The following is a 16,535-nucleotide window of genomic DNA, read 5'->3' on the forward strand; positions in this document are numbered from 1 at the left end:
TAAGACAAAACAAGCACTGATGTCTCTTTTTTACACGCTGCCTCACAGTTCTGCTTGAAGGTCAATGTTCCTCTGTTTAAATACAGTAGGTAAGGATTAGTGTTCTGTGTCATTGTGAGTAATTATACTATTGTTATTGTCTCCACCAGGCCGAAGGCATGGGGAGAGAGTATGTTTTGCACTCCGTCCGTGTGTCCGTCCGTCCTTCCGTCCGTCCTTCCGTCCGTCCGTTACCAGCTAATCTCCGGCACCGTTAACCCGGTCGATGCCAAACTTTGCACACACACTCCCTGGATGCCAACGATGAACCTCTGCCCCACATTTTCCAGAACGGCCTGTTATAGCGCCACCATGAGGCAGCTTTTCACATTTTTACCTAAAACTGCACCGATCTGCGAGAAACGTTGCATGCACACTCCCTAGAGGCCAAGGACAAACCTTTGACCTGCATTTTCCGCATCTGCCTTTTATAGCGCCACCAGGAGGCCGACTTTTGTAAAACACATTTTTTTATATTACTCCTCCAGATTCTGTCCAAAAATCTCACAAATCGTTACACAGTATCTCTATGGTCATGTGCTCAAGTCGGATCTGTCCGATATTTCATATTCCATCCTAATTGACTATAATTGGCTTTCACAGTTTGCAAGATTTCCCGGTTTTGAACAAAAGCCTCAAATCATGAACGCAGCATGCAATTTACGTGAAATCTTTCACACATTTTCTTACTAGGCTGAGGAATATATCCCACCCTTTTCACATTGGCCTGTTATAGCGCCACCAACAGGTTGATTTTTGCAAAACACATTTTTGGAACAAAATGCCTCAAATCATCCAATTGCCATTAAAGGCGTATGAAGAAATGCACATGCACATCGGTACACATGATCTCTGTAGTCATGTGATCAAGACGAGTCTGTTGGATTTCTCAGATTGTACACTGATTGGCTAAGATTGCCTTCCAAAGTTTTCAGGAGTGGCCCGTTTTGTACAAAATGCTGCACATGTCCTGCTCATCCAGAATTGTTGCAAAAACAAATAAAAAAAAACATCCTCCTAAACATTTTGCCAAACATCACACACACTCCTATCCTCCTGGTGGAGACCTGTGCCCGGAAGGGCACTTTTTCTAGTTTAATATATTTTCATTGTTACCAGGGTATGAAAATAAGTCCAGACACCAGCCAGATTTGGCTCCAGCTGTTGAGTTCCCGCACTGTCAGCTACACTAACCTGCAATCGCCCATCATTTAGAGGTCTTTTCTGTTCTACAAGCGTGTGTCTAACTTGTCACTGCTGTTATATTCTGCTGGCTCACCTTCCAGTGAGGATCCCCCACCGGGAGGACGTAGAGCCATCGGTCTACTCCTCCCACCCAACACTCCGTGCTGACAGGTGCCCACACCACCCTGTAGGGGTACAGGTACCCCCACCTTCCCCGCCCGGCGTCCGTACCCCAAACACGGGCAATTGTGCTCGTTTATAGACTACACACTGGACAATGCCGGATGCACAGCGGTGAATTTGAACCCCGGACTCCGCGGTGGTCTGTGCAGGTACTTTAGGTAGTTGGGTTCTTGGTCTATCTGTTTATTATGCACATGCAGCATTGTGGGGTATTTGATGTATAGGTCCTAATCCCATTGTCTGGGACAACTGGAACAAACAGACGCTAACATGCAGTTTAGTGTTCTTAGATCAGTGGTTGTCAGAGCCCTCTTGAAAATCTGTGTCAGAGAGAACTCTGTCCACCACTGGTTAACAGTAACCTTTATTTATATCGCTTCAAAAAAATAAAGTACTATAGTCTGTATCAACAAAGATAATGCCATAATCAGTGGACTCACTGGACTGTACCACCAATTTCATTCCAGTGGCAGGATCTGCAGACTGTCCTGTTGCCAGGCATGGTGGGACCTCAGCATGTCACACGCTGATGTTTACACTGGGCTTAGATGCCAACCCCCCTGCCCCACCCCTCCCTCCCCCACCGCAGGAGGACTAAGCCTGGCCATAGGGGGTTCTTTCAGGCATCAGATTCAGAGGAGAAACAAAGGGCCAAATTTGTTTGAAGTGTGTAGTGTATAACCCCATATAAGACGGCTCTGTGCAAAAGCTCTGTGCAAGAGCTGGAGCTCTCCCTCCAGGAGTGAGATCTCTTCAGCCACACCTGCCGCACAGTCAAATCCTTAGTGACTTTGACACTGTCAGAGTTGCATTTTACCCTCTGGCCTTTATCCACATTAACCATAGTGTCCGTCCCTACTCTGGCCTTTAGCCACATTAACCATAGTGTCTGTCCCTACTCTGGTGGGCATATCGCCAAGATCCGTCATCTGTGAAAATGATCAAAACTAGCCCTAGCCTACAGTATATGCTTAATTAATGTGTGGCATACTTTATTCCAGTGTTGTGCAGCCAAAAACAGCAGATCTACAAGCTCTCAGGCATAACCACTAACTCCTTGGTTCACCTGGGTCACCCCCAGAGGTCTATACTTTGTGTCCCCCACCCCCTCTTTCTCGCCTCTACACCCACATCTCTTTGCCAAAACTAGCAGACCTAGAAGCTCACAATGGGTCATAAGATTATGCGTTCTGAACTTGTAGATTCGCTCCCAAGTTCACCTATTTTTGCCGAATGTTGTTGTGGTTAAGTGGTTAACCTCAACCAGGTGCAACCTTCTGTCCATACGCTGATCCAACTAGCCGACACCTGCGTGTGGTCAACAATTATAAATAATGTACCACGGATTTGATCGATGATAAACTATGGCAGAAGGAGAAGAAGGAAAGTAATGATATTTCATCTGGCCGATAATGCTGCCCCGAATATACAGGCTTTGTGGCCTAGATTTCCCTCCTCTTCTCAAGAGGGATTGATCTAACCTTTCTTCTATTCTTTCCGCGTTTTCTAATTAGCTTTAGTGATTTTCTAATACTTCGACATTCAACCTTGAATTATTCCCTCCTCCGCACATAAAAACAAGCATTTGTTCCAGATCTAGAAAAACCAACAAAGCATGTTAATGTTCTTGTTTATTTCCATGATCAAACATAATCATTCTCTCCTCCCGAGGCGAACTCTCTTTGGGCTAATTCATGGCATTGTTGCTTGCACGTTTGACAAATTAGACTCTGAGAAACTCAGAGGGGGGAAAATTAAGGGAGGAAAGCTGCTGCTACTGATATTAGCACCACCGCTTCTTTGTTACAGACAGATTTCAAAGTCCTGTTGACTCGCACATTTAGCTAGTACGAGGTTCTAAGATCTAAGGCCTGATTTATACTTAGTTGAGCACTGGCGTCTCGCACCGTAAAGGTCAGATCTACAAGCTCATAATGCGTCACAGTGCGACACTTTGTGAGCTTGAAGATCTGCTAGTTTTGGTATGAGACATGATGCACAGCTAAGTGTAAATTAGGGGTAAATGAACGGTTGGTGGATGTTTGTTTGTTTTGGTGTGAGTGTTTTCATTATGGAGCAGTCTGGTCCGCCTTTCAGAAAGCTCTCTGTCCAGGTGTGTGGATTTATTTTCCTAGGGAGGCCAGGGAGTTTTTCTCTGCTTATTCTCCTCCTTTCATTGAGCCTTTCTCATTTGTAGCTCAGGCCAGGTGGCCCATCACACCTGATCGAATGCAGTACTGGAGCCAGGGGGAAGTTTTCCTTCCAGCCTCATAGTATTGAGCCGGAACCTTGTTGTGAATCAATACATTGCAGACCAGTTCCACTGTAAACTAGTGCTGGGATTGGGTGAAATTCACCAATGTCAACAGACTTGATGAAGGGCATTCTCACACAGTGAGTTAATTATGTCCTGGTGTGTGTGTGCGTGCGTGCGTGCGTGCGTGCGTGCGTGCGTGCGTGCGTGTGTGTGGGGCGTGCGAGTAATGTATGTGGGATTTACAATTGTAATCTCCATGTCAAAAATAATAGACTGTAGCTAGCTATTACTATCTTTATCATTAAATGCAAAACCTGTTTTTCTACTAATCAACCGTTATGTTTTTCACAAGCCTAATACAAGTTCAACTATTTAATCACATGAATGCTATAGCATCCCAATTCTGGGAATGTCATAATATTCACAAAAAATAGGCGAACATTCTGCAAAAATAGCCGTACAAGCTCACAACACGTGTTTTATGTATTGATTGACTGTGTGCTTGTAGTTCGGTTATTTTCTCCAAATATATTTGGTGTAGACTAGAGGGAAGTATAGATCCCTGGAAGACCTTGGTCAACAACGTATATACTGTAGGGTTTATGTGGTTAGCACTTTTATGAAGGCCGTTCTCACTTTTCACATGTTATGGAAATTATACTGTATCTTCCTCTCTGTGCCTCACAGAGCCTATATAAATTGCGAGCCTTGCATGAAAAGGTACGTTCATTGTCCTATTGAACACATTGCTCGGGGCTTTCCTTCCCCAACGTGGTTTTAAAAAATTGCATTCCCTCCTTAGATCAATGTATCCGTGGCAAAAACACACTTTTAACTTTTGTTAACAGACAAACAATGTTGTTAATGGAGAGCGCGTGGCGCCCATCCACTTTTGTACTCAGTCACCGTGTCGTTTCCAGGCTGTGTTGAGCGCAGGGAAATGGAAAGCCAAAACAAGCCCATCTCGCTGTGCCATTCAGTGTTTCAACAGGCATTAGGCTGAATAGGAAGCAGCCTAATTCTCTCTCTCATGCTCTCTGTGGAGGCCAACAAGACAGACAGCAACTCTCTCTTTCTCTCTCTCTCTCCCACACGCGGGCGCGGTCTCGCGCACTCTCTCTGCTCGGATAAAGGAGCGAATGATGATGCTGGGAACAATGGGAGGAGAGCTATTGTTAACCAGCTCGGTTGCTTGTCAAGCCCGAGTCAGAATGCACCTAAGCCGCCAGCCTGTAAAATAAACACTCCACTTAGCGCCCGCACAGCCCTCTCCCTCATACATTTACATGAGCACAGCGGGCATGTGCTCCGTCTCCCGTTCACATTGCAGCGGGACCTCAGCTGTTCGGGAGGCTCTCTTGCTTTCTCTGCATGTGAAAGAGCACCAGTCCACCCTCTCTCTTGTATGAGCTCTAATGATTTGAGCCTGGCCTTAATCGACTTGAGCACTTTTCTTCCATGCCTGTGGCTCACAATGCCTGTCTAACGGATCTGATATGAAAAATGATCGTAACGTTTGCTGTTATCGTCACCAGATCATTCCTCTCAGCCAAAGTGAAAGTCCTCATTTTTAACATTTAGTGAGCGTCAACAGTAAGGATCACGCCCGTCTTATAGTTCCATTCCGTATTCATCTTAATTGGTACCTGGCAGCTTGCAGGGAAATGGAGATGGATTTGAAACCATTTACTGGAAGTTCCTGACAGGCTCGGTGGAAAGGAACGCCGTGAGCCTTGCGCCAGGCGTACATAGTTTGAAAATCATCTGTCAAAATTTAGCATATCTAAGGAAAAGACCGGCTGTCATGTCTGATGTACATCTAACCATGCACAGAGTGGATTTGATCAGGGGCTATGTGATGGTCCTGCTGTAAAACACATTCATCAAGTTGATATTTGGGTGACAAGACAAGTAGATGGCCAGCTGTTCACATAACGAGACAGGGGGGTTTCAGCCAAATATAATACCTAAAGACTGCATGCTTCACCCTGGATCTGTCTGCAGCACCAAACCAAAATATTCATGGCCTAACACATTCTGCACCGTCAGGCATATCGTTACTTAAAAACATTATGTTCCCCCTCTCTCTGCTGATCTTGTACTGTCACTCTGGATGCAGGTAGTCGGTTTTGCTTTGTGAAACATTGCTGACAAGCTCAGCGGCTCAGCCAGACAGATTATCAGTGGAAATCTCCACTCCAACCTCTTTATTTCCTCCTCCGAATCAATGTGGGGAACAGCAAGACGTGATTGATAATGATATTGAGATTGATTGTTTAAATCCCTTCCTGGAGTTCAAAGTCCCCTAACAGACAGTATATATACACGCAATTCAGTGCTGCAATCGGTCTCAGCAGGAGCCGGGATAGGACTATTGGCAGGAGCTGTCAATAGATAAGTGAAATAGGGCGGGCCGAAAAGGCCTATCAGATCCTAGGGGGCTTAGCTGCAGGAGTTTGAAGCGCCGAGCTGGACGCGCTGGAGGGAGATAGTCGACATTGGTTTTAAATTACCCCAGATTGCCTCACGGCCCCTGTCTACAGGGACGCTGGGAGACGAGACGTTTGTTAAAACAAGTGCTGCCATCGAGGCAGATTGGGGCGATTGGTGCAGACCTGCGATTTCCGAAGCCAGACAGAGCGGGTTGGAAGACTGGTAATTGCTGAATTGGCAGAGAGGGCCAAAGAGGCCTTCCAGCAATGATATCTGCCAGAGGGACGTGGCCATGATGATGATGCTGAGAGAAGGCTTACAGTATATAACATCCCATAGACCCTGACAAAATATAGAAGCTTAAATACACATCACACTAATGGTACAGCATTGTTCATTCCCCTGCCATTATCACTTTGGCCTCTGTCTCTTGCACTCAAAATTGGAGGTAGAATCCAAACAATTCTGTGCTAATTGCTATCATATTTATTTCTGGGTTCATTGCATCACGCTCTATTAAAAATACTGGGTGCCAGGTGAATTAGAACTGATTTACTACTTAAAATATTATTTTCTTTTCATTGTTCAACCTGTGTTAATCGCTGCCAATACCCCCCTCCACCCGTTGTCTATAGTCCCCAATGCCAACCCATACTGTTTAGTCTGGGGAAGGAACAAGATATCCTTCCCAGTTCCGCTTCCTGCTGAGCAGGTAGGAGGCGCTATAGTGCAGCGACAGAGATTGCCCACTTCCCACCCGTGGACGTGACCGATAATGTTCGGCGTTGTTCACCAAGCCAGAGGCAACGTGGAGGAAGAAGAGTTCACGGAGACGTGTTCAGTCAGCCTCATGCAACTGAGTGCGAAATGGATGTTCAGCCATTTGCCAGATTTAAACTTGGATATACGACGCATCGCACGCCAAAAAAGAGCTTACCTACAAGCATCACAGCTTGTAGATCGGCTATTTCTGGTGCGCGACACCATGCTAATTCGTATAAATCACATACAGTCTGGGAGAGAGAAAGAATTGTCAATTACAACCTCACCGCCACCATGCCACACGTCTCTGAGGGTCAGTTTCATAAGAAACACAACAACCAAAAAAATACCCACTTTTTTTTCACTTTCTCATTATGTCTCAGCAGACAGCGATTTATACTCTCAATATTCTGTCTGCTTTTCACAATACCACCCGGGCATCATTCATTGGCACCTGGGGTCCTATGTGTATTGCAGTCTATGCTCTGGTCTATGCTCACACACACACACACACACACACACACACACACACACACACACACACACACACACACACACACACACACACACACACACACACACACACACACACACACACACACACACACACACACACACACACACACACACACTTCTTGCAGCGTCTAAATGCTGAAAGTTTACTTTTTGTTACAGGTGCTGAGGTGCAATAACAAAAGGCCTTTTAAGTCGAACTCAAAAATCTTTAGGAGAAATTGGCTCCAGCATTGAGGGGTTGAGCTATTGATTCTGGCCTCTGGCTCAGTCAAGTAAAAGATGGATAGATTTCTTTGAAACGCACTCTGCGTGACACTATAAAGACCATTGTGTGTTTCTCACTCAGGAATAAATTGTTTCATAACATATCTGGCAGCCACCTTTTTAGCTTCAGGACCGCCGGTTTCCGGCTGAAAGGGTGGGGCGGGGAATGGAGGTGCAGACAGACAGGGCTGAAAGGGTGCGGCGGGGAATGGAGGTGCAGACAGAGAGGGCTGGCGTGCATTAATCTCCGGCAAGCCCCCGACTACCCACACCTCATGGCGGCTTTCATAGAAAGTTAAATCTCCTCTGGAAGAAGAAGCTGGCAATCTCTTGTAGGGGCATCAATTTCGCGAAGCTGCGGTCTTGACTGATTACATGAGGTCTGTGGCACAGACAGACATAAACCCCCAGCAGAGAGGGGGAAGCCATTATGACACTATTGACTGATTCTGTTCATCTGCATGCGTAGTGTAGAATGATCTCCCCATTAGAGGACCGCGTGTTTGCATGGATGGTGTCTTTACGTGTGATCAGGGATAACAGTTCTCTGTTTCTCCATGAATGGCGGTGGCGATGCCGAGAGTTTGATCAGGCAGAAGAACAAGAAACTTCTAGAATGGCTACGTATGTTCAGTGCAATACTGACTCAGAGACAGCTGAGTTTGCACTAGCGATTAGCCTACTACATACATAGTACCATTTTGTAACTCTGAGAATGTACAAATGTAACCAAATGGACCCTTAAGGTTTCATTAGGTTCAGAGTAGAAGTGTTTCGCTGTGTAGGGAGGAATATTGATATCAGATACTAGGCCAACACCAGACAAAAATAGGGCACTGGTATCACAGCATACTAACATCCCGCTTCAAGAGTCTTTTTGTAGAACGAAAGAAATGGAAGCGAGCCGACTTGATAGTCTGCATTTTTCACACGGATCTCCCCAAGGCCAGGGATTATAGAGGCAACGCTACCATTTTAGAACTTTTTGTCTGTTTTTCATTCGACTGTGGAGTCGACATTACTCCTCTCTGGTCCACTTGATGGTGTTTTTTTTTTTCAACAATGTATTTATTTTCCTTTTTTACACACAAATGACAATACAAATATACAAAAAAACAACAACAATGAACAGTACAAGACAATTACTGATATAAAGAAAGCAAAACAACAATAACCAAAAAAACAACAACAAAACAACAACAACAACAACAGCACTACTCCTCTTCAGCTCCATCCATTAAATGTGACAAATTATTGTTCTTTATGTATCTTATAAAACGGCCCCACACCTCCTGAAACATTTCTTGTTTGTCCTTAAGAATGTATGCAATCTTTTCCAAAGGTAAACATAAAGACAATTCCCTGAACCACTGTGTAATACTTGGTTTGTCTGGCCTCTTCCAGGTCAATGCTATCACTCTCTTAGCTTGTAAAAGACATATATCTATAAACATTTGTTCATTACGCTTTATCTTGTGTCCCTCTGGATATAGACCGAGCAGGAAGAACTTTGGTTCTGGTACAATATTTATTGACAAAATCTTCTGTATTTCCTGCCCGACCTTCTCGATGGTGGTTTTAATGTGAGAGGATTTCTTGCATGTGTATTGTGTATGGTGTAAGCTGCAAGCTTCTCTGGCAAACGGGCGACTATAAGTAGTTTATTTGGCTTGAGACCAAAACATGTCTGGATTTCTGACGTAAGACCATGTACCTCCCAACATAATATGAATATTGAACAGTGTTGCTCAAAATATATTACTAAATAATCGCTGTTTTCATTTGGCAAAGCAGACAGTCGGGAGAGTAGCATGCTTTGTAAAATAGCAAATGAACTGTTGATAGAATCTGTGTGAAGTGTCGAGTGCAGCATTAAGCCCCTTCAACGCACTTACTGTACTCTGAAACACATTGTATTGAGTTAGAGGTGAAATATATGAAGTTTCATGGCCTTGTTTTGCGTTTTGACAATACCATGTAGTGTGTAATTGTGGACAGAGTGGCATACAGTACATACATGATGCACACAGACAGTCTCATTACAGTAGAGTTTCATACTGTAGTTATTTTGAGCTCAAATAAATGACAAGGAACGTGTTTTTTCATGCAGGAAGTTAATGGAGCATTTTTCATAAAATTTTCCCTGCTTTCAACAATGCTGTAACCCAATGACTCATAGTGTAATAGCCAATCTTGTGACAGGTTGTTGTGAGCTTAAAGATCTGCTACTTTCAGTGTGCAAGACCATTGTAGGATGGAGCAGAAATACTGTAAGCACTACTCCATTCAGTGCATCCCACAGCAAAGCTAACAAAACTAACGTCACAAAGATCGGTTCTAAATGCGATGTTTATAACTCTTGAGAGTGTACGGGCCCATTTTTTTTTCCAACAATGTATTTATTTTCCTTTTTTTTACACACAAATGACAATACAAATAAACAAAAAAACAACAACAATGAACAGTACAAGACAATTACTGATATAAAGAAAGCAAAACAACAATAACCAAAAACAACAAAACAAAACAAAAAACAACAGCACTACTCCTCTTCAGCTCCATCCATTAAATGTGACAAATTATTGTTCTTTATGTATCTTATAAAACGGCCCCACACCTCCTGAAACATTTCTTGTTTGTCCTTAAGAATGTATGCAATCTTTTCCAACGGTAAACACAAAGACAATTCCCTGAACCACTGTGTAATACTTGGTTTGTCTGGCCTCTTCCAGGTCAATGCTTACGGGCCCATTTGGTTCCATTTGTACACTCTCAGAGTTATGGTGGTCCATGAAATGTAAAGGTTTGAGAACCACCAGTATTGTAAATGTATAGCAGATGTGAAGTCCACATATACCAGCTCTGAAAGTGTGATAAAACCGGTTCGTCAATGTTGGACCCGGTTCATCCGGTTCCTCCTATTCCTCCGGTTCTGGATCCCAACCCTACGTGCGACAGAGCATAAATGGAGCTCCAGAATGCCTTGCTCTGCGCGGCATGCAGTGCCATTGATTTTGAATATCAAACACTTAATATGAGAATTTCTTGGGTTTTAATTGAGCTCGCCCTCATGCTGGGATACGAAGCAGGGGTAGAATAAAGGAAAAGGATCTTGGAACCATCGAGCCAAAAATATTGATGGAGCTAAGCCAGCCCCCTTGACACACAGGCAGCCGGAGAATAATGGAAATTCTCCCTCCGACTTCCATCTTCACAACACACAAACACCATGGGTGATCAATTCTCTCTTACCTAGATCTCTGTGACACACACACACACACACACACGCACGTACACATGCACGCACACACACACACACACACACACACGCACACGCACACGCACACACACACACACACACACACACACACACACACACACACACACACACACACACACACACACACACACACACGCATGCATGCATGCACATGCGCACTTATAGGCAAATAATGTAGGTTCAGGTTGAGCACAGGGCTTGCTTGCTTCTACAGAAAGGAAGAATTGAGTGGAAGTTGCATTATTGTCAACAACACATTTACACAGCTGACACAGGTTATAACTACGCAATCGAATCGTGTGGATCTCAACATCCACATGGGGACCAAAACAATATAGGAAAAAAGCAGTTCTACAAGCTCACCACGCGTCGCAATGTGATGCATTTTATACCCATCTACAATGCTTATACAATCTGGTTAAAGTAATTAAAGGAGCATTCAGTGATTTGGAAAACCCCCCGGTCCGCCCCGGTAACAAGATGTGCACATGCACGCACTACAGTGGGGGACATGCGACAGGCCAACAGCACACACACCAAGGCCCGACCCCACTCGATCATGATTGGCAGAAGGCCCCTCTCTATCCTGATTGGATGTTAGATGGACCTAGCCAAAAACGAAACCTAAGGTTTTTTGACCCCCAGGGGTTAACTGGGGACAGGGAGGAACTCCTGGTCAGAACACTCTATAGTAGGGAGGAAATCACTGTGAAATCACTGAATATACCTTTAAATCCCAAGCCCCAAGGACCCCTGGTACTCTTTGAGAACTTCCGGTCTATGATGCACCAATCTGAGCCCCATCCATTATAAAATTAAAGTTAAATATGAAAAAAAGGACCTTCCTTGGTCGACTGCACAAGACGTTTGGCACTAATCGGTCCTACCGTTTGCGAGATTCGCTTCAAACAGTCACTCAGACTGTGAGCCACACAGTACGTAAACATACAGTAGAATACTACTAAATCTGGGAAAAAGAAGACTTTCAATGTCTCCCTGCATGGAAAGAGATATTTTGTGGGTGTTATTGAGTGGCCTACCTGTGAAGAATGACATTTCATATAAAAGATTTTAAACACACCACTTTGTTTCTGAAAATGGCACTCAAGTGTGGAAACAAACATCGCCATTAGTCATCAGTTGTCGGTGACAGTCGGTGTAATGGGCTAGACGCCTGCATTGTTATGCAGCTGCAGAGAAGAGACGATGTAGAGGGGACAAGCTCATGCTGTGGGTGATTGAGGTTTTGGCATGGTTCAATGCAATCGCGGCATCGCCTACACACACACACAGTCCTAACAAGTCATGTCTCACGGCTCAATGATGCGGCGACTACCAGCCAATTAATTTTTAGACAGCATCTTTACAAATCCTCCACCTTTTACCAATGTAATGATATATTGGCTATCTACGCCCTCTCTATGTCCGCCCGCTCCAAAGCAGACAACACAGCAAATATATCATTAGCAGCTGGCCTATGGAGCTGGATATTAATTATCCTGTGTTATCTCTTTGTTTTGGCCACTCATTTGCACATACTGTACTCTAAATGTCACTGCAGAGATACATTGAAAAACAAAGATATCACAGCCTTTATGCAACATGGATTTCACTCAAAAGGACAATGTTTTTATCAGCATTGACAGCAATACATCCTCGGCTTATGAAATCTATATGCAACCACTGGTGAGATCTTAACTGATAAATGAATGAACAATTCTATGAATAAAAGTTAAAGTAACAATACGACCACTGTGTAAAATACTTTACCAGTAAAAGTCCTGCATTCTTGTCATTCATTCATAGCATAAGATTTTAAGTAGTACCTCTAAATTGTACTCAAGAAGAGTACTTGAGTAAATGTAGAGGGTTACATTCCACCAATCTACAGTAAACACTGATGAGTTCATATGATGATTTATCTAGCGTATATACATCCTTATAAATTGCACATGTAGGTCATGTTTACTGAGGTGGTCCACCAACCGTTACTCATTAAAAGATTTTTTTTTTAAATCCCTTCCCTGTAAGAATACACAGCACTGCGGGCTCTTTTATCAGCCTTGAACAAGCATTATGAATGCTGAGTAGCATATAATCATTTTATGTTGTATTCCTTTGAAGCACCTGTCATTCATGAACAGACCAACTGCAAAAAGCTTTTTATCTATTCCCTCCAAATATTCCTTTCACATGTTTTTTCCCCTTTCCTTAGATTTATGAGCAAAGTGTAAAGCACTTTGGGTGGAAAGAGGCTCAACTTTCACATTCTCCTCGTGGCCTTTAAGGTGCGAGGTATAAAGGAGTATTTGTATTAATTGATGACATGCCATGCCCAGCTGAAAGCTGCTCCTAATGGCTGCTTGCTGTCATTTTGTGAGCAGCTTGTAAAAAGGATTAGAGTGGCTCCGCGGTGTAAAGAGGCCCACAAGTTCTGTGGCCGGCATAGAGGAGGGAGGGAGGGGGGGGGGCAACAAAAAATAAATCAATTTCTCCCGGATGGCGGTGCAGTTTGGGAACATAATGTGTAACGATGATGGTGTTTGGACACTTCATACTTGTCATGGTGAAATTGGACTGCCGTGTTGCTAATGACGGTAATGTATGTTGTGCCTCCGCCGCTATAGTAATCCTTCACTCTGTCTCACTTAAATGCATCTCATTGTCTGGCATATTGCATTATGAATACTGCCGTTGCAAAAAAAAAAAAGGGGGAGAATAAAAGCGTGTGTGCGTGTGTGTCTGTGTGTGTGTGTGTGTGTGTGTGTGTGTGTGTGTGTGTGTGTGTGTGTGTGTGTGTGTGTGTGTGTGTGTGTGTGTGTGTGTGTGTGTGAGAGAGTGAGTGTAAGTGTGTATATGTGTGTGCACGCGTGTGTGTGTGTGGGTTTGTAATTTATGTGCTCATTCATTTGGGCACCAAGTTAATGGAAAAGCTGTATAACAATATAAATTTCTCCCTTTTGTCACACAGGCGATTGTAACTTTGAGAAGCCGCTGGCGGCGTGCGGTTACAGCCAAGGCAGGGAGGATGACCTTGACTGGGAACAGGCCAATACCAGAGAGAAGCCTCCATCAGATCCGTGGATGCCCTCAGGTAAGGAAGGTGACACTGACTCAGTGGCCGTGCAGAAAGGAAGACTGCATCACCACGGGCTACTGAATGGGAATGCATTAGTGCCAATAGTCTGGCTATATCTAAACACATCAATGCTCTATAGAAATGTGCTATTGCTCCGCACTGTGCAACAAATCCTAAGGCTGGTTTCCCATTGAAGGCAATCCTATTTTCTAAATAGGAAGTGCTCAATTATTCAGTATTATGAGATATATTTTTTATTTATCTCTTTCAGGTACAGTAGAAGTGCTTCGAGCTGCATGTTTTTATGAAAGGTGCTATACAAATAAAGTTTATTATTAATTCAAACCCAATTAGAATAGTCTACCCAACTCAGCTGTACACATTTCATTGTATGCTAAAACATAGAGATACAGGCTAATATTTACCGTCAAAACATTGTCAAGTTTATACTTTAAAGCAGGGTTCCCCAATTAATTTTCCTCGAGGGCCATATTTTGACTAGGGTACCAGGCTGGGGGCCGAGTCCGCACGCGTGAGGTCGAGGTCTTGCCCTGAAAATTCATTTTCAGGGCAGGACCCCATTTGAAAAGGATGCCAAGTTTGACATGCATAGGCTACTGACCCCCATTTAATGCCATTTATATCTGGGCCCCCCCCCCAAATTTTATTTTTAATTAATTAATTCTAAAGCAGGGTTCCCCAATAGGCGGCCCGCGGGCCATTTGCGGCCCGCGCCCCCTGGCGGCCCGCGGGCCGCCTATTGGGGAACCCTGCTTTAAAGAGTCATATTGACATATTCTCCGTCTGCTAGAGATCCAACACTTATTTCCTTCATTCTGTATAATCTTTCATGGGTGATGTTGATACAGGCCGGGCCTACATCAATATGTGCCTCCCTGCCTCTTCTACGACAACAATGGGAGTCGAGACAAAAGCCACAGGAGTGCATTTGATATCAAAACACTCCACATCCTTTTTAATTAAGGATTTCTCTCTATCTATCTATCAGCAGCCATATTGAAATTCATTAAAATGCGTTCCCCGCATTTTGTGTCTGCTGCATACAATTCGTCTCTTTAATGTTGCATTGACCGCTTTTCATCTGATTTGAAATGAGGAGGTATTGCTACACTGAAGGCACCTTAGGAATTAGACTAATGGAATGGCAGTGTTTTTTTTTCTTTCTTTTTTCTTGAAGTTGTAACAAAGGTAGCACTGCAAAGTAATGGATATTGTTTTCCTCCTCTATCTGACTGCTAATCTCACAAAGGCTGCATCACAGATAGATTGCGCTGGGCCCCCTCAATGACAGTGGGGGGAATTAATTAGCGGGCCCTGACTAATTTTAAGCAGTCATTGCCTAGGCCTATTTGTGTGTGTGCATGTGTGCATGTGTGTGTGTGCATGTGTGTGTGTGCATGTGTGTGTGTGTGTGTGTGTGTGTGTGTGTGTGTGTGTGTGCGTGCGTGTGCGTGTGCATGTGCACATGCGTGTGCGTGTGCGCGTGTGTGTATGTGTGTGTGTCAGGATGTTTACGTGTTTGACCACCCCAGAGAAATTACCTGCCACGGAGAGTGCAGGGGGAGAAGTGTCTAATGTTTTTTCTTCTTCTTCTCCTCCTCGTTGCAATTGATTTATATCGGGACACATGGAGGGCCGGGCAAAGGTTAAACCGGAATCTGGCAAAGCCTTGACCCACAAATTAACACCTTGCCCACGGTCTAAATTTAACATATCTGATTAAAATCCCATGTCTGGTTAAGAGGCATCCCTGATTTGTGCCCCCCCCCCCCCACCGTTCTGAGTGCACTTCAGCTGGGCTTGTTTTTCTCCCTGTGCATCTTGAATTGTGGGTAATTAGCAGGTTGTGGCTCTGTCTCCGTCTCTTGGAGTGAGCACTCAGGCACCCTGCCATACCAAATAGTAATCGTCTCGCTCTTGACGGCTTGGAAAGCAGTGGTGGATGAACTACTGCGCTGTTTTAAGCAGTAGCAAGTAAAAGTAGCAATACCACAATGGAGAAATACTCTATTACAAGTAAAAGTTCTAAATTATTGTTCTGAAAATAAAGTACGGGCATCATCAAAATATATATATATAAAAAAAGGAATATCTACAAGCTCTCCTCCACGTGACGTGTGGAGAACTTGTAGATCGGCAATTTTAGAATAGACGTATAAAAGTATAAAAGGGTTTAATTGGTTAATGTGTGATCTACAATCTAGTAATTTGTAACTACGTTTAAAAAAATTGTAGTGTAGTAAATAAGTACAATATTTGCCTCTGAAATACTCAGATCAAAATTGTACTTGAGTGAATGTACTTAGTTACATTACACCACTGGCACTCATGCAACCCTTCCATACGAAATAGTAATCGTCTCCTCTCTTTGACGGCTCGGAAAGAGATGTGTGAGGTGCAGTGTAGGGCTCTTGATGGCTGAAATTGTTTTAGTGCGACGGGGAGATGGAGCCAAGAGGGTTCTGATGGGTAGAAATGCATTTAGGGTGAAAGCTGTACCGGCTAGGAAAAGCTAT

At 43.9% G+C, this 16,535-nt stretch overlaps 1 protein-coding gene across 11 annotated transcripts in view; it reads left to right on the forward strand.

Moving 5' to 3' along the window:
* Positions 1 to 16,535, forward strand: part of LOC306912365 (receptor-type tyrosine-protein phosphatase mu) — a 236,320-nt gene that overhangs the window by 39,948 nt on the left and 179,837 nt on the right. For all 11 annotated transcript variants that reach the window (XM_079488525.1, XM_079488531.1, XM_079488529.1 and 8 more), the window contains exon 2: positions 13,891 to 14,013. In XM_079488525.1, coding sequence (XP_079344651.1) covers positions 13,891 to 14,013 — 123 coding nt within the window. The remainder of the gene's footprint in view (positions 1 to 13,890; positions 14,014 to 16,535) is intronic.

Source organism: Electrona antarctica (genome assembly GCF_951216825.1).
Source record: "Electrona antarctica genome assembly, chromosome: 19".
Classification (NCBI taxonomy): Eukaryota; Metazoa; Chordata; class Actinopteri; order Myctophiformes; family Myctophidae; genus Electrona; species Electrona antarctica.